The 19,163-nt window shown below is 42.0% G+C and overlaps 1 protein-coding gene across 1 annotated transcript; it reads right to left on the bottom strand.

The window, feature by feature from the left end:
• Positions 1-7,490: 7,490 nt before the first annotated feature.
• RABL3 (RAB, member of RAS oncogene family like 3) lies at positions 7,491-19,112 on the bottom strand. The gene is made up of 8 exons (XM_061454272.1): positions 18,997-19,112; positions 18,347-18,438; positions 17,106-17,235; positions 14,088-14,202; positions 12,420-12,570; positions 11,672-11,743; positions 10,715-10,753; positions 7,491-7,841 (listed from the first exon to the last, which is right to left on the bottom strand). Exons 1-8 carry the CDS (start codon positions 19,040-19,042, stop codon positions 7,776-7,778), a joined length of 711 nt encoding a protein of 236 aa, XP_061310256.1. The 5' UTR covers positions 19,043-19,112; the 3' UTR covers positions 7,491-7,775.
• Between the last annotated feature and the right edge of the window lie 51 nt (positions 19,113-19,163).

The following is a 19,163-nucleotide window of genomic DNA, read 5'->3' as shown; positions in this document are numbered from 1 at the left end:
AGATAAAGCGTTAGCCATCAACACAACAGTATTTGCTACCACATGACGTATATGCTACTGTATGGTACCTGCATACCAGCAGCTTATTAGACGTGAACTGTTCTCTTAGGCATCATGATGGAGAGGTGCAAGGAGCTCATCTAAGTCAGAGGCACAGTAAGAGAAAGTACCAAGGGGCTTGCTTGAAAGTTTAACAGCTGGTGTTCAACATCTCAGGGGTGAATGAAAGATGAGGAGGGGAATGGAAAAAAACTTTCAGATAGAAGATGATTTAACTTGTATTTGATCCAGTAGACAGAGACTCAAAATTCACAGCATGTGCATTAAGAAGCCTTTTGTTTCCTGCTGTATCATTTGCAAGTTCAGGTAGTGAATTTTCACTGGGAGAAAAAGAAAGGAGAGTCATGGGACAGCAAGTCCCTTTGCTTCCCTATGTTCTCCATTAGCATTTTCCTATGCAATGTGTATTTCATGCCACGTGGCAGAGACAAGACTGTAGTTTCTTCCCTGTCCCTATTTGGTATAGACTTTCCAGAGCAGGGCTGACACCTTCATAAATTTCTACTCAATGCTCAGAGCAGTGCTTCCCAGCATGGACTGCAGTGTGCCAGTGCTGCTATGATGAGTACAATCACTGGATCACAGCTCACCACCACTTCTTGTAGTGAGTGGCTGGCCAGTTCCAAAAGTAAAGCTCCTGCATCCTGGGAACAATGCATGCAAGAAGCAACCGAGACAGATCCTTTCCAATGTGGCTGTGGACTCACTGTTGCAATGGTCCATTCCTTTTCACAAGAATGGACAGCAAAGGACCAACCTCTGCTCCTGCCTATGTTCATACAACTAGAATGTATTAATATATTTACATATTTATTAATATATTCATTCAGACCTGTCTCCATAATCTTAGCTTCCTCAACTTGCATTTCTTCTCTTTTTTAACCCTTTACACACTGCCAAACAGGCCAGGAGCTCTCTAGAGCAGCTGTCTGTTGATCTGTTAGTGTACTACTAACAGATCAGGGGATTTAATCTCATAAGATGAGAAAATAAAGCAATAATATTTATACTTTTTTATCACTGCTGACAGCTTTGTGGCAAAAAAAAAATAAGGTATCTTTTAAATAACATCTACTTTCTTGCAGAATGGCTCTTATGAAATATGTCTGTGTCATTTTTCTGGGAGCATTCAGCAGCAGATGCCAGACAGGTTAATTATTAGCATTTATTTGTGCAGGAAAGATTATAAGAGTTGCCTGCAGCAGAGAACACATACTCCTTGTCACCAAAAAGCAGATGCTGCATGAACAGAGGCTAGAGAAGCCATCTGTGTACCTTGCTGTGATGCTTCTGCCTTCAGGCTAGAAGAACCACTTCTAGGAGTGAGAAGATTTAGTCACCTTGCCCTATTGTGTCCTTCTCCCCACCTGATGCAGCAGCTAAAGAGGATGCTAATTTTGCACAAGCCTTGAATTTCATCATCTGACCTTTTATTTAGCAAGGGCAGGACAGCCCACCACGCCCACAGCCAAACAAGCCTCAGGAAGAGAGGCTGACATCAGACAGCAAGATAAAACCCCTGACTGCAGCCCTAGCCTTCAAAGCTATTTGGCCCCTTTGCCCTTTAATAAATCTTTAACCCAAATCTAGCAATGGATTTTCACTTTGTAAACGTTAACTTTCGGGTCAAAGGGAACAGAGATGTGCAGGGGTTAACGATGCACTTCATGTTCCTCCTAGTCAAAAACAAAGACTGAACTTCGACTTAGATCGCCCACTCAGCCTGGGCTTTCATTTGGTTGCTCCAGGCAAGAAAGGGCATGTGATTTTATTTATGAGCTTGTCTTACACTCGACATCTTCTTGAGAGAAGTCCATGGTAGTGCACCAAAAAGGAATTTCCCTGTACAATTTCAGGAGGTATCGAGCCAGAGCTTCTGTGCACTGATAACCCCACGGGGCACAACAAGCTTTATCTCAGTGATAGAATGCCAAAGCAGGAAAAAGAAAACACATTTCTAGCCTTAATAGTATTTGCAGCAGGGGTTGGCTAAGCAGCTGAACTGCCAAAGCTAGAGTTCACTGTCTCTTTGGTGCCACAGACAGCTCTGATCATCTAAACCAACTTCCTTACAAACATGTTGGGGGACTTTTCCTCAAAGCTGTGCTAAAGCATGCCTTTCAGAAAGCTACTCATTCTACCCTGAAAAATCCCAAAGGATGGCAAATCTGCTTTTTTCTATTAACTGTTTTGGGTGTCATCACTCCCACTGTTAGAGAACTACAACAAACTTCAAGATCCATTTAGATTCTGGTCCTGAGACTCAACAGTTTATTGCAGGTTTGCCTACACAGCTGGAAAGCCCTAACTCACATACTGACAGTTAGTGATGGAAGACTTCTTAACTTCTTCAGAGGGTTCTCATGTACCAGAAAGAAACCTATTTTCCCCATTTCCTGATCAGATGTTAGAATAAACCCACAGCAGCACAAGTTGATAATACTAATACTTTTCGGTACATGTCAGGCCCCCACTAGGCAGGAGAGCTTTGCCACTGGACACTTGACATTAAGGAACCCAAAAGTAGCGTCTCTCTGAGGACCTAACACCCTGTGCTGCAGCAAAGCACACCCTAAGGAAAGCTCTTCCTCTGAGCACTTTCTGGTTACTTGCCAGCCAGTGACAGGTTCATCAATAATGATAATGGCTTTTTGCCAAAGAAAACCAGTGCACTAAGCCACAGACTTGCTCAGCCCTATAAAGGAATCAAAGTAACCAGCATCCTCGTAAGGAAAGTGAGACAGGAACATGACTTCTAATGGGAAGAGCTGACTAACAAAAGAAATAGAAGGATTAAGCTCCCTTTGCTGAAAAGCAGAGGCAGGTATTCAACCAGTGAAGTCCATCACCTCCTTATCAATTGTGATAGCCCCAACTTCGCTCTACTTCACTGAAAAATCTATTGGCTGCAGGTGATGACACAGCAGCTCAGATCTCATTTGTGACAAATGGAGCATACTGCAGCTGCCTCTGCAAATACTATCAATAATGAAAATTTGTATTAAGGTTGCACCCAAACCCCAGTATCCTGGGTAGGTTTCACATGCTTAAAGCCAGCGGCAGCTTTGCTGAAGACTGTTGGCAAGGAGAGAGAAAACCCGTTGCTACAAGAACAAAAACATATACACAAGAATTCAGGTACACCTAGGTTTCCTACTTTTCTGCATGGGAATCGAAAGGGGCAGATTTGGGGGATTTTCCCTATTCAGTACATATTCACACTTCTGATTATCCTCTCAGTCATTAAACCAGTTATAAATCAACCAGAAAGCTCTGCTGAGCCCCTTGGGAAGAGGGCTTATTTGCTATACATTTCACCTATGTGTACATGGGAAGTCTAACACATCTCAGATGTACCTGTATGAGCCATCTTCACTGACACATCTGGTACATGTATTTCCCAGGCATATATTTCTGCCTGGAAAATAACACAGAGGGACTGATTAGCTCCAGTTTAAAGGAACTAGGTAAAAGTGCTTTGATGTGAAATGCATGTGCCTGTGACAGACACCAGAGAGACAGACAGGAGAAGGGATGTAGGAAAACAGAGACAGGCAGAGAGAGGCAAAGAGAGAGATAGAGAAATCAAGTGAGAAGGGCAGCAGAAAGAAACAAAAAGAAAAAAAGAGAAGAAAGGGCAAAGCAGAGGATGGAGCAGGGGGTACAAAGAGAGGGGTCTTTGTGAGCACAGGTGACAAAGAAGGGTCAGACAGGTGGGACATGGGAAGTGGGAAAAGAAAGAAGGATAGAACTTTGGGGAAAGGGAGCTGGAGGAACAGGGAATGAGGGTATGGTTGGACAGAGGCAAGACACAGGGTCATGGGGGGCAGGAGGCCACAGAGAATATAAACTGAAACACATAGAAGCAGGAGCAAAGTGTGACACATGGAAATTGTCTGGTGTAACAGCCCAGGCATGGAGATGAACCTCTTTTGGGCAGCTGAAACAGGTAAGGTGCAAACAGCAATACAATTAACTCTGGCTGCTCAAGCACTCCCGATTCTGACAAGAAGCTAGCGCTTCCTTTCAAAATACATGTAACACCAAGAACATACATGACTCCATTACACATCACCTTGTCCTAAAAGGAAAACTATACCCAATTGTGCTTACTTGATGAGATTTGAACAAATAAAGAACTTAACCTGGACCGGAGACCTATTTGTATTAAAGTAGCAAAGATGCTGGATTCATGATACTACATTAACACAGGTGTAAGACAACCACCGCACTCAAGCCTGGGATCCAAAAACCGGAAAGGGTTTGGCTGGACAATGAATGTTGGCAAGATCAACACAGCTTTTGGGGTTTTTTAAGTGACATTTTAAAACTGATCTTTAGACATTTTAAGACAGAAGTAAAGCAGAAGCATGGAAGGGATGAGGCAGTGAGTAAGGGTAAAGGCAATAAAAACAGGGATGGTCACTCCACATTACTTACTGGACCCTGACATTTGAAACACACCACAGCAGAGGTAAGGCATCTTGCTCTGCACACAACAACAATAAGGGTACAACCAAGTTATGGTGCTAAACTGGTGGCGCTTGTGTATGGAGCAACCACCTCTGATTAAAACTGAGAGAAAGATGCTCCTAATCCCACACTACACCTACTCAGCAGGCTAATGGTGCCTTCAACAACGTCTGCCATTCCCGTGGTTGGTCTAATTTGTAATTATCAGTCCATTCTGCCTCTGCATTACATTTAGGAAAATAGAACCGTGCCAAGCAAATGCCAAGCTTTCAAGAAAGCTGCAGTGTGTGTCAGCCACACAAATATAAACCCCACAAAGCAGGTATAGTGCAATTACACAAACCCCAAGCATGGGAAGCCCATGCAACTTCAGGATCGTATTTAAACCTGATTTGAATATGCTAATATCCTTAACTTGGCCCCGATGAAATATCAGCAGAAAAGTGGGTAAAAACACATGAAAAAACCCCACAGAAGTGTTTTACAAAGCAATCTGCTCCAATCTGAGACCACAAATGCTGGAACACTGCAATTACAGTGAGATGAGTCTGCAATCATTTTTCAGGACTATTGATGGTGACAGCACAGAAATTTAACCTCTACCCTTTAGAATAGTAACAAAAAGACAGCTGTATAAAGGATTTGAGAGCATTAATACTATTTCAGTTAAATGATCTGTTTACAGAATCATAGAATAGTTAGGGTTGGAAAGGACCTTAAGATCATCCAGTTCCAACCCCCCTGCCCTGGACAGGGACACCTCCCACTAAACCATGGCAGGACCAAGTTAAGGGTGGCGATATCAGAGTAAATACTGTGACAACACAAACATCTTGCAACAACTCTGGTTCTCATTGCCTTCAAGTTAAACATCCAGACTAAAATAAAAAAGGGTGAACCCTTTAACTCCTCATGTACTGAAACCACAACCTGATAAGCAGATACATCAGAGCCGTGCCTCCAGGGAAGCCGCCTTCATTTTGCAGGTAGAACAGTGAGACTGATCATGAAGTAAGCCACTTGTCAAACCACACACATCAGTTCAAGAGTGGATGAAGGCACCCTATGAGGAGTTTTTATGGCTCACAGCTGGACAAGGGGGGTCAAGCAGACTTGACTGAGTCTAGAGAAGCCACAGCCTCAACCACTCCTCTCCACCAGTCTGCTAACCTTCTACCACTCACATGCTCTACTTTTCCTCAGTGCTACTCCCTTTATCTTATCTGGCTCCTACCACAACAGTATCTTTAATTTGCTTCTAGATCCTGATTGTCATTACCTTCAGCCCCACTGATGCACAGGACTTGTGCATCCTCTCCTCTTCCTGGAGCATGAATTGACCTTCACAAGATTTCTCATACAAAGACTGTTTCTTCTTTATTGAGCCTGAGGATTGAAATACACAAATACATGTAAGCTGCAAGTAGGGCTTAGGCCACCCTACATCATATGCTGAGCAATGTTCTTCTTGTGATTAACTGAAGAGGGCTACTTTGGAAAGACCTATGCAATTGTTCCTTCATGCAGCATCTTAAACTTAATGGCCTCCTTTACTCTGCAATACTTCCCATTCTCCTAAAGATAGAGGGGGTGAAGGAAGAAATAGCCCTAGCTTGCTTGTCCTGCTCTGCAGTTCCTTAGTAACCTGAGGGAGCCCAGATCTTTTTACCCTATGGCAGCACCTAACCTTGAGAAAATAATTCCAGCTAAGAGCAAAGAGACATCGGTGCCGTCACAAGCTGCACAGCTCAGATACTGGTTATCTGCTAGGAATATTTTGGTACCTTATTTTCCCTGGTTGTAAACTAAATATAAACTAGTAACAGATTTCATATAGGCATCTAAAACTTACTGCACTCACGTTCGCAAATGCTCCAAATGCACCTTTCTGGAAATGGCCTAAGGAGAAGCAAAGCATCCATATTTTAGTAAGTTTGACTGGTGCACCTAGCTGTCATTTTTGTTCCTGATTAGTGGCAACAGGCAGTTTGCCATTTATTTCTAAGCAGCTGCTAGAGAAGAGCTGCAGGCGGATGTAATCTGGAAACTGCAGACTCTGCTCCCTGTCAATTTCACACCAACTTTCTTCAATTCCCATTTATTATTAATCTGTATTTATATCTAACTCCAGCTCTTAGCCTTTGCCAGAGGCTTAACCATTAGAGGTGACTGTAAGGAAGGAGAGGAAAGAAGAAACTGCCATAAATCAGGCTTTTACCACTCCATATAATTCTGGGGAGGTGAGAAATCACGCAAAGCTTGGGCTATTTAGGAAGACAACACCCTGCACAGCACATCAGACCAGGACAAGTCTCCTTTATCCTCACTACTAAATATGAAAAGGAAACATCCCTTCCTTCTAACCATTTTCAGTTCCTACTTTTTACAGGACTTGATATCCCTTTTAAATTTCAATCTATTGTAATTCAGAGGGTGTTTCTTATATTTTCATATTTTCTCAATCTGCTAAGCCCTCAGGCTTATGTTCCAAATAAGCATTTTATAAAAACATTTTTTTCCACCAGATTTCAATGTCTTTTAATTGAAAAGACCACACTCAATTATGGAAAGAGAAACAGATTCACTTCATCCTCTCCAAAGTAAACAATTTTAAGCAGCAGAATTAATACCACTTGTTTTCTCCTCATGATTTTCTTTCTAAGGCTTAGTCTTTTTTCATCTCTTTCCCTTGCCTACTTCTTTTATCCCTTTTGAATAGGGCTGAACAGTATGTTCCAGGTGAAACACAACTATTCATTTAGTGAAGGCATTCTACTATTTTCCAGACAGTTCCTTACCCATTCTTACATTTTACTTGCTTGTTTGTTCACTTTACTGTAATTAAGAAGTCCACTCAGTGTCATCTCTCCTTCAGAGAACGCATGATGTATGTAATTCATTGCAAAGACTGTCCATAAGTTTTCCAAAATGGAGACAAAGATGTCATATATATGTGCTGTGTATGATAAAGTTTCCCACAGCAGTGTGAGAGGCATTCAATTTATTGCACGCTTTCCCCAAATGTTCCCATATATCCACAAGGCCTGCAATCCTAAGAAACACTCTAGGTTTCTGATTAGAAAGTTTTGGGAATTTTTCCTTAAGTCTTTTCCAGCAAAAGTAGCTTCAGCAGCCTATATCATTTTATTCTGCTTGATATAAGCATTATTGTCTTTAAGCATCCAGTCGGAATAGGAATGTTGTTAGGAACTCTGAGAGGTCACCCTCCACTTCTTAAGTGTTCAGTCATAATGAAGGCTCTTCAGTGTTCCTCCTCCAAATCTTTTCCTTTCAGAGAAGCCAGGAATCTAGAGACATGAAAGACAAGTCATTATATCAGCATCAGCATGAGCTCCCTCTAGCCCACATCTCAGTGCCTGTTACCAAGCCAACTGCAAAAATGTCTTTCTTCCCCTTCCACACTGTCTCCAGAACCAGGACTAAGAAGCTTCAGCTTATGGCTAGAGGAGCACCATTAATTAAATAAGCTCCAAAACTTGAATATGGCTCATTTTTAATGTGGCTTTTTGGCAAGGGCCACAATGAAAGCCTTAATTTCTCAGGCAAATCCTAAACCAGTTAATTACAGATTTCAAAGTCCATTGTTTCTCCCCCAGATTTAAACGCAAACAAGAATTTCTCCTTTGTTAATTTTTACAACTATAAAACAGTATTCCCAAGTCTTATTGAAGAGCTGTTGAGACTTAACGCCTTCTAACCTGAAAGAGGAGCACTTCACTGGTAGTTTAAAGCAGTTTCAACAATTGCTGAAAGCTTTAAAACAACCATCATAATAGAAACGGCTACAAGGATGCAAGTGATTAGCAACCCTGCTTTTGCAGCCAAACTGGAGATGCTGCTTACACTGTATCAATGAGTGCTCACAAAGAAAAGCTCCTTCAAACCATCAGAAGCTTCTCTAGCTTAATGGTATTCCAAACAGATTTGCAATGCAGTGCACCCATGAATTACCCCAAAAGAAAGAGATCCACTGCTTTCTAATACTCTGTAAGATCTCTGTCTATTGGCATCATAAAACTATTTGATTACAGTCCGGGGAAACTTTTAGATAGCTAACTTCAAACAAGCACAAACAGCAGGCCCAGCCATCTCCCAAAACCATTCCACACTATTATAAGAAACACAGTATATGAAAATGGAAGGTGTCAACCAAGCACTACACATCATGCCAGGAGAACATGGCATTTACGGATGGTATGGGATGAATGTCTAACTTAGAATACAAAGCAGACTGCTTAAGTTACACACTTCATGGGTGAACTGAGAAAGCTAGAGCTTATCCAAAACGGAAATCCACTGACACCCCCCCCCCCCCCCAATTTACATGTAGTTGGGGTTTTCAGGCCCAAAATGCAAACAGATATGCAAGGTATTCATTCAGGAATGCAGTCACAACTAAATCATAGCATGACACCAGAGGTAAAACACCATCTGCTTTAGCATTTTTGATATCAAAGTCACTAATTAAGAATAACCATTATTTACTTATCAGAGATCTGATCAAAATCAGAGCTCCAATTTGAAACTTCTCATTCTTTTACTCCTAAAGAAGTCTACAGTAGAAATACCTCGAAACACAAGTGATCAAAGGGACCTACTGTAGAAGACCCACAAACACATTCATAAGATTTACATTAAGTAGATAACTTAAAACATAAACATCAAGAGGTTGTACTGAAATCCCTGGTTCCAATTTGGATTCTGTCTCTTTAAATAGAATTGTCCACTACTTAAGATTTGTTTTAAGCTTTTGAGCTGTTGTCAGTGAGGCAGATGAAAGCAGTCATCAGCAAGCTGTAATCTTTGACATGTGGCCATAACAAATATAAAGTTAATCCCTGGCTAGCCACTAAAAATGATTAAATAAGAAAAATAAAAACCTTACATCATGCATCAAGGACAACCAGCACACAAGCAGATTTCTAGCGTTAAGCTATTATCTCCATGGAAGGGAGAGACTTCCCTTCGTAAGAATGCAGGGAAGAGGGAAGAGAGGAGGAAAAAAGCATCATGCAGAACTGAAGGAGGAAAAAGCCAATTTGTTTTTAAAAGGCACAAAAAAAAAACACTTCAAAGAAAGTAAGCATTTTGTGACTATTTTTTCCTCCACTCTCCCTAAGGGGCTTTCAGCACAGCTACAGCTAACCATACATTTGACTGTATTTTAGTGGTGCTATTCACAGTAATTTGCAAGCACCTCACAGATACAGTAAGTGGAACCTCGCTACTCGCTGCAGGATAGACTGCACATGGGAAGGTGTGGAGCTAAAAAAGTTGAAGTGTGGCCTACCCAAACCAGAAGAGTCATTTTGCTGGTTCTTCACCAGCTGTACTGAAAACAGTTAATACGGCCATTTAGGGATTAACTACAAGGTGGTATCATACTGCTATTTCCCTTGTGGCTCCACTGGTTCTGTGAAAACTACCCATACAAAACCCATAAAATACTAGTTCCAGCTGTGCAAAAAAAGCCTTTTCGTTGACTTTCGGGGCAGCATCTCTGGCCTAAACCTGAAACCAAGCAGCCTGAAACTAAGACACCTGAAAGAAATCATATTTGCCTATTTTACCTTACCCTTCCAACTTCTCCTATGTTAGCATACTTAATTATTTCACTGCCAATCACATTAAAGACAAATACTTCAGCTGACAAAAGTCAGAGAATCATAGAATAGTTAGGGTTGGAAAGGACCTTAAGATCATCTAGTTCCAACCTCCCTGCCATGGGCAGGGACACCTCACACTAAACCAACCCAGCCTTGAACACTGCCAGGGTTGGCTCATTCACAGTTTCCCTGGGCAACCCATTCCAGTGCCTCACCACCCTTACAGTAAAGAACTTCTTCCTTATATCCAATCTAAACTTCCCCTGTTTAAGTTTTAACCCATTACCTCTTGTCCTATCACTACAGTCCCTAATGAAGAGTTCCTCCCCAGCATCCTCATAGGCCCCCTTCAGATACTGTAAGGCTGCTACGAGGTCTCCAAAGTCTGCCATTATTCTGTCTATCTAAAACAGCTGCGCTTCCACAGATTTAAAAACTCAATTACCAGCCCAGGTTATCACTTAAGCCATGCGAAGCCCATGTTTTAACAGGACTCTGACAACTGTTTTCATGACACAGGGAGAAACAAAAAAAGAGGAGGAAAAATGACAAACCTGATTGCCATCTCTTAAGAAGTATCTCTTCTCTATGACCTGAGAAAAACAGAGAATGACCTTAGTTGGCAGGCATATGCATAGCCTCAGATTCCAATCAACACTTCACATGTGAACACTGAAACTCACAGCTAACTGGGACAAGGTCTAAACCCACGTCACCTGCTCCAGGCCTATTGCTTTAAGTGCAATGCCCTATTACCCACAGAAGGAGTTGGCACCTCCAGCCATTCTTAGTAAAGCTGTGTTATTCTCAACTCAAACACGCCTCATTTAGTTAGACCACTTAGTAACAGAGGTGATGGTTGGGGTGCCTCCTTACTATATTATTCCAGTCCCTCTCTGCATGTGCAGCAGTTCTGACCACTTGAAAAAGCTCATTCTGCATGTACGTAACTTTAGGAGTTCTGAGTAGCCCCTGCGCATGGGTGATGCTTGAGAAGAAGTAGAAGGATACCTATGTAGGCGGTACCATCAATCTAAGAACCAAAAGGTTATTTGTATCACTGTACAATCCACACTCTCCTCCAAAGAAAATTCAAGCTAAATTTTCCTCTAAAGCATGATCTGTTACATGCATGATCTGCTTCACTATGGTATCTTTGTTGAGGGGATGCTTAAACCAAAGCATTCCTTCTATCACTTTCACTGTAGGCCTTGACACTCTCTTTTGCAGGAAGGGAGAGTAATATGCTTTAACCAGGATTAACAGAGCTAACCATAGTCTTGGAGCTCCCCACATTACTGCCTTAGCACACTGCAAACCCTCTGGCCTGCCAAAGGACTCCAAAAACCTACGCAGACTGCCTTTGAACATTATTTTTCATTGCTCTATGCAGATCAAGAATCAAATATTCAAGATATCTTCTGGATGTTTGTTAATGCAGACCAATCTCTGGCCTCCCCCAGCATACAATACATAGAACTATAAAGCGTAATTTAATTGACTTGACTTACCTTATCAAAAAACCTGCTTAGTTTGACAGCATTGGATGAACCTGCAGCCAGGTAACGAGGATTGGTGCAATCCTAGAACACATGAAAGACAACAAACCAAGCACAATGCAAGGAAGCCCTGCACATGGAAATCAACATACCCCTTCCCTGATACAGGCATATGGAGTCAGCCAGGGAAAACACAGTGTATCTGCTCATTTCTGCTCCAGAATCATTTGAGAGAAAAGGCCAACTTCTGTTCTGTGAATCAACCAGAGAATTCTAATCACCCCCTTATGTGCTCCACACGTTCCTTCTGCCACCAGCTATACAGTCAGCTAATCATTTGTACATGCTACACGAGATTGTGTGTGCTTGTGTGTGTGTGCATATACAAGCATTCACACAGCAAGTGTGTATATTTTTATATGCATATATATACATCTTATATATACACATGTATATAAAAATAAAATGATCTTGATGTTTCATTCAAAGATAGTCTGCATCAGAACTAAGTACAGGGAAGAGAAAACAACTCCCAGTCATCAATTCTAAGCTTTGGTGACTTTATCTAACACTCCCTACATCTCTAGTGAAACAAAGATGATAGCTTCATCAAGCAAGGGGGACAGCCTATCAAAATGTGCATGACTCCAGCATCACTGAGAAAATCCCCAAAAGCCCAATTTTTGTCACAACATCTTTACTTACTAAAAATCAGACTCCTGTATAAAAGAAAAACAACCCTTGTGACAAGGATACTAACCAAATTAATCTCTTCAGCGTTGAAATCCTCAGCCAAAAAAGCTGTTCTGGTCAAAACTTCATTCCGTTTAGTTTCTGGGATCTGATCCAGCTTAGTTCCTATTACCAGCAGTGGAATCTGGTTATCAGCAAACTGTTCACGGTCATAGTCCCTGATAAGGGAAACATACACTCCTGAATGAAGTGATGGTCATGCAAGTCGGCACGGGGGCACATTCAGCTCCCCTGCCCTTTCAAATAATGGTCACTTATTACGGGTCATTATTTATCTAAGTGAGAATGTGCTGCATCTGTAAATTTAAGAAGGGCTTTTGCATCTAGGTCACTACAGAGAAATTGAAAGGAAAGAGCAAAGAAACCACGAGTTGGATTTCTTTTCAACACAGATGAACTGCAGAACAAATGCTAACACAAGCAGGAAATAAACAGGAATTCCAGTATTGCACAAGGCATATGCAGGCATCGGAGACAGATGAGAGAGCTGGCATCTCTGAACATCTAAAGTTCCTACATACATACACACACTTTTTAAAGATGGACAATGAAATAAGAATGTGAAATAAATTGCAACTGTGAAACACCACCCCTTTTCCAGCTTAGATCAAAGAGGGCTGAAATAGCAATTGTCTGGTGTCAAGTAACTAATCCTACATTCAAGTAAAGGTAGCCACCATAAGCTGAATTCCAACAAGCTTTGATTCAGATACAAATAATGATCAAAGATAGCCTTTATAAAAGAAATAATTTTGCAATTAATTGTCTTCACAAATCCAAGCTCCAATCCTTCTCCTCAGCTAGGATCAGTGCTTGTCTTTACTTTTACCTAAACCAAGTTTTCAGAAAGTAATTTTACAACCAACAGCAACAACTTGTACTAATGGCTGAGCATCTGTCCCTGGCAGAGGTTCAGCTTTTGAGAATTAAAAAAATAGTGAAGAACCTGCACGTGGAAAACCTGGAGAAATCTGCAGGTTTTATAAGGCAAATACTCTTTTCCTTTTCCCATGTTTCTACCTGTGTATACCAGCACAGGCAGATAAGCAACTGATACTCTTCCCACAAAAAAGCTACCCCTTACTATTGCCTCCCTGCTCACACGTGAGGTTTATCAATGATCTTAAAACCTCCTTGATGGTATGTATAACAGGGGCATTGAGGTACAGGAGGAAATACTTGGTAAGAATTTTACAAGCAAATAGGCTGTTTAAGCAGTTTCCTAAGCAAACTTTTAGCCATACTCCTGAAGCAATTCCCTCATCACCCAAATAAAAAAAAGTGAAGTTCCTCAGTGCTGGTGCATGGAGGGAAAGCCTTTTGGAACAGAGGCATGCCATCCCATCACACTTCCTGTACAAGGGCTCTTCACAGTACAGAGACACATCTTCAGGCATCAGGGACTGGACCCACTCTGAGAGAGGCCTCAGATAAATGAAGGATGTATAATAACACCTCTTCCCTACCAGCAGAATGGTCTGATGGGTAACGTAAAAAAACCCAAAACAAAACAAAACCCAGAGATTTTCTTTTATATCCCCCATTTTATTCTTTCTTTCTTTAAGTCTAACCACATCCAATTTCATGTGGACTTCAAGCAGCCTCAGAGATGAACAAAGTCTTCCATAACAACTTGGAATGATGTTTTAACCCTGCACGTATGTTTTTCACTCACCCATTTGTCACGAGAACTCCTGTTGGAGCGATATCTCTGTTGAGTGCTTCCAAAGACCAGCGATACAAATTCTGGGATGATTTCTTATTGGTTAAGTCATGCACTAATATTATCCCTAAAGTGAAAGAGAAGGCAGCAAGATCCTATTTAGTGATATACATTTTTTCCTTATCTTACCCAAATGACATCTGTAGGTTCCCAGCTATCTGAGAATGAAGAAAGGGACGCATAACCGGTTCAGTTACAGTGAACGAGTAAAGCTGAAAATACCAGGATGCGACACGCTTTTAAAGCTGCTTATCAGGAATTCAGGAAGAGCTAAGAGAAAAATATCATAAAAGGAGGAAAGGGACAGACACCTCAAAGTTTAATCCACAAGATGCCTGTGGGTATTTCCTCATTCTGCTCTGTCTGGTCCTAATGATACTGAAACTCTGTATTACTGCAGCAGATAATTCAGCCTTTCTCTGGTTTACCTAACTGGTAAACACAACTATCTTTTTATTACACCATCCAAGAAGTCTAAAGGCTGTTTGTTTCAAAGAGTTTAGAGAGCATTGTTACATTCCTGCATTTTCAAGAACAATGCTATGTACCTGGGGAGGTATCCAAAGGTACCAGTCTCTGATAAACTTTCACTGTCCACCAAATGGCTGGTAGAAACATGAATTAATAAGATTTCATGTTTTTAAGATGAAGCTTCTAGCATTTTTCATTACCATGATCCTTCAGAATGTAAATTCTGAGAAACAGCCAGCCAAACTTCCTAGTTGTGCTATTAACAGACACCCACTTCTGATAACCACAGTTCTTAACTCAATTACCAACTCCTGCTAGTAAATTTCTTCTATTTATTCACACCTTCTATGACCTGTAGAATGTTCCCACTTCTTTTAGACTTTAAACTAACAATTCAAGGAAAAAAATGGAATTATAACCCTTATCTTCATCAGGATGCATTCTCAACACACTTCACAGCCTACATGTGGAGAAAAAGTATTAATTTTATCTTTCATCTGAACTCCCGAAGATGCCACCCACTGCACACACTATGGAAAAAAACCCACATTTCCACAAACATTTTCCACTACCCACTACCCCATACCACTGTGCACAGACTCTCCTATGAGAGTTCTGGGCATATCACAGCCATAGCTCTATTTCAAAGCATTTATCTCAGTAAGAGTGTAAAAAGGCAACTCAACTGTGTGTCCACTCCCAATGCAGGGAGAAAAAGTGAGATACAAGATGACTTGGCATACAGCAACAAATTCAGAGGCACTGCTGCACAACCTGTGAGAAACCCTCCCCACTTCCACTCTTCCTCAGTTATGTTTTGGATTGGTTAGTTCCCTTATCTGCTTCACTGAAAACCAAAAGAGTTAGTTGCACCAGCAGAAAAAAAACTGTGTCAACATCAAAAAAGAGCAGGCAGGACCAATGACTACCCAAGGAAATGTTCCTCCCCCATTAAGGTCTGCAATCCACAGCCTTAGTGTCCAGTCACTGTCCTAGACTACCACAGTCTGCACACCAGATGGGGGGTCACCAAAGCACAAGACCTGCAGTCAAACTAAAAGCAAACTACACCTAAGCTTGTCAACAACCAGGTCTCTGACAGCCTGCACAGATGCTGCCACAACCAAACATCAATTGCTTTTTGATCTCGGGTTTTCAGATCACTGCAAGGCCAGAAAGCACAAGCAGTCAGGCAGAGGGAACACATTCATCTTCTCTTCTTAAATCAGGTCAAACAGAGGCAATTTGTGAGACAAGCTCTAATGAAGAAATTAATCTAATGAAAGAAACCAGAGCCAAGACAAACTACCAAAGTCAACATTTTCCAAATGTGAGCTGCCTAATAATAACTTTGGGGCAGTGGAGATAAACAACCCTATTTTAATAACGTCATCAATCATAATTCAGACACGTAAGTTCAGGATTTCATCTCCTAATGGGTTCTTGTAGGGTATTCCCAAGTCTGACCCACGCTCACTGGCATGCTGTGAACTTGGTGTCAAAAAGAAATCCATCTTAAACATATACCAAAGAAGCTTGCTTTGAGAGCTCAACTTAACTCAGACCTTACTTACAGAGGTCTGGTTAACAGCATAAGCAAGAGGTACCTACACACATTTTTCCTCCTGAGAAAGGAGAAAGAAATAACTAGCTAAAGAGTCATAGAGCAAAGATGTTTATTGTATGGCTTAACACATTACTGAAAGACCCTTGAATGATTTGGAACAAGAAAAGAAAATCCAACAGAACATTTGAGACAGTTTTTCAGAAGCAGTTTTTAATCTTGTATACATCTATTTGTAATGAACAATCCCGGGATGCCCAAAAGTAACAACTGAAATACTGCTTTGTTATGTTTATAATCTCTTGCGTGCTCTTACTGCTGGTTCTGATGAACTACTCGGCCTTTAAGTCAGCATCTCAATAGAAGGCCTAAAAATACTACTTTCTATGTAGAGCAAGTTGCAAGATCCAATTCTGAAAGATAATTTGTCAAATGAAATAAACATGGCAAGATGGTTATTAGCATATTGCAATTTTATGGGACAATTCAGATTTGCCAGGGTAAGATATAATTATTGAAATTCATATAAATTCAAATAATTATTTTCCTGAGGCAGGTTTCGGAACTGAACAGACAAGAAAATATAAATCATATTTCTGCATGCATATCAGTCCTGGAAATGTGAAGAGAACCTTTATGCCTGCAAGCGTAGCTGTAAGGGACATCACTACAGCGTCAGTGAGTCCCTGCTGCACCAGCTGCACAAGACTGAAGCTAAAAGCTAATGAAGCTCATCTGCACAGGTCTGCCTAAAATAGCTTTCCAGTTCAAAACTGAATCCATCAAATTCTCCCTATGAATTGTATCATTTTTTTTTCTGTATGAATGCATTGAAATCAGAAAAGAGAACAACACTTAAAGGAATCCTGCCCCAGAACCAAGAGACAGCTCAACAGAAAGAGCGATAAAACCAGATTTACAGCAAGCAAACTTACCATTCAGCAAATTATAAAATACTGCTCGTGTGCTTTTCACACTAGTGGCACTACCCACAGAACCTCCAACATCCCACAGCTCAATGTAGTAGGTCTTCTCTTCTGGAGTCCCCTCTTTGTAGTCATGGATCTGATGACAAATTCACATCATACATAACCACAACAGCAGCTCACAGGAGTTAATACACAAAACACATGGGTAGTCAGCTGGAAGGATTATTGTACTTGGATAGAATCTTGTAAATGCTCATGTTGACACCATTTCAAATCTCTTAAATAGAAGAGGGATGGAATGAGTCAAGCAGTGGCCACTGGATACTACAGCTCCTGTATGAGGTGGAGCTTTGAGAATGTGCAGGGAATATCCTTTCTACCTCAGTATTAACAAACCTAATGCCTCCTGACGTGCTTAGAAATAGCGCATTGCTAAAGCAGATGAAAAAGTAAGGCCATGACTTCCTACATGGTAGTACTGCAAGAATATTAACATAGGGGCCCACACTGATTCCAACTGATCACATCTTCTTCCTCTCCAAATTCTCATTGACATCTCAACTGGGTTAATTTTTGCCCCTGCGTTAAGTTTTGCTCCACAGTCAAACAGGGTCACCATGTTTCTTCTCCCCAAATTTTGGAAATATATTCCTAACCTGTGGCTGCATATTTCAAGGAGAATATAGCAAAGAGCAATGAAGGAAAAAAAAACCATTTATTACTATCCCATGAGGATTGTAGGTTGGGCCAAAAGCTTGTTATATTAATATCCTCATTCCTCTGACAGCAGGTTCTGCAATGAGCACACAGGAGGAGAAGCAATCCTATGATCACAGCCAGCGCCCTCAAATTAAACAAGCAAATTTCTTTTCCCCAGCGTGTCTGGCTGACAGTTTGGCTGTGCATCGACTGCTTCTTACGGAAGCGTGGTTTCAGTTCTGTGCCTTCTGACTTCTAGAAGTCTGCTCCATGACTTGTAACATGCCAGGGACCACTGCAGTCAGGAGAGGTACTACAAATGACAAATATCCTGCCTGATTTTGACAGCCTAGTAAGGAGAAAACTTGCTCACGCAAGTGCTTGGCTCACATTTATTCCTGTTTGCTTCAACAAATTAAGCCCTCAGCAGAACAGAACATCAAAATACACCTTTTCCTGGAGCAGTAAATAATGAAAAGGTAAAAAAGTCAAGGCACTTCCCTTACACTTCAAGTTAGGGCTACCCAGAAGTCAGGCACATCACCTACTCGAACATCCACCGAGCAGCCCACCGTCCAGGATGGGTTTCCCAACACTTGGTTGTGGCATAAGAGGTGAACAAGCGAAGACTTCCCGACACCTGCAAGTGCACACAGAGAACAACTCCTGGGAGATCACACAAAGCCAGAGAAAACGCCAAAGAGCAGCTGGGCACAATCACAGAATCAGCTCGGTTGGAAAAGACCTTTAAGCTCATCAAGTCCAACCATTACCCCAGCACCGCCAAGGCCACCACTAACCCATGATACTGTGGGCCTCATCTACTTCCAGGGACGGTGACTGCAGCACTGCCCTGGGCAGCCTGTTCCAATGTCTGAGCACCCTCTAGGGAAGGGATTACTCCTGATCTCCAGTCTGAACCTCCCCTAATTCAGAAGTTCTAACTCAACTCAGCAACCGTTAACAGCCGCCTGTCAGTGACCAACCCTCAGGGCAAAGAGGGAAGGGGTCTCCCATGGCACACACACGGGGGCTCCCCCCGGCCGGTCTCCAGTCAGGAGGCGGCCAGGCAGGGCCGAGCGGATGAGGGGGGCGGCGCACCGCATATGCGCCTCCGGAGGCCGCCCCGTCCCGGCTCCTCGATAGCGGGGAAAGGGGCCGCCCCCCGCCCTCAGCGTGCGCGGGGAGCGACACTCACCGGAGTCGCCCAACACCAGCACCTTGACCCTGTCCAAGGCCGCCATCTTATCCCAGGCTGGCAACCACCCCGGACACCTCCGCCAATCGCAGCGCACGTTCCTGCCGCTTCCCTCAGCCTATTGGCTGGCTGCTCAAACTTTCACTTCTGATTGGTTCGACTCCAGT

This window comes from Pezoporus flaviventris, unplaced genomic scaffold (genome assembly GCF_033815535.1).
Source record: "Pezoporus flaviventris isolate CSIRO_AGI_PZ_B2104156 unplaced genomic scaffold, CSIRO_AGI_Pfla_v1 ptg000015l, whole genome shotgun sequence".
NCBI classification, from domain to species: Eukaryota; Metazoa; Chordata; class Aves; order Psittaciformes; family Psittacidae; genus Pezoporus; species Pezoporus flaviventris.
The sequence above is the reverse complement of the archived record's forward strand: the minus strand, read 5'-3'. Positions and strand labels throughout refer to the sequence as shown.

Coding starts and splice junctions, on each gene's coding strand:
- RABL3 (XM_061454272.1), bottom strand. CDS start 19,042: ATGGCGGCCTTGGACAGGGTCAAGGTGCTGGTGTTGGGCGACTCCG. Junction 14,203..17,105: donor ATTTTATAATTTGCTGAATG/GTAAGTTTGCTT, acceptor CTTTCACTTTAG/GGATAATATTAGTGCATGAC. Junction 11,744..12,419: donor ACGCTGAAGAGATTAATTTG/GTTAGTATCCTT, acceptor CATGTGTTCTAG/GATTGCACCAATCCTCGTTA.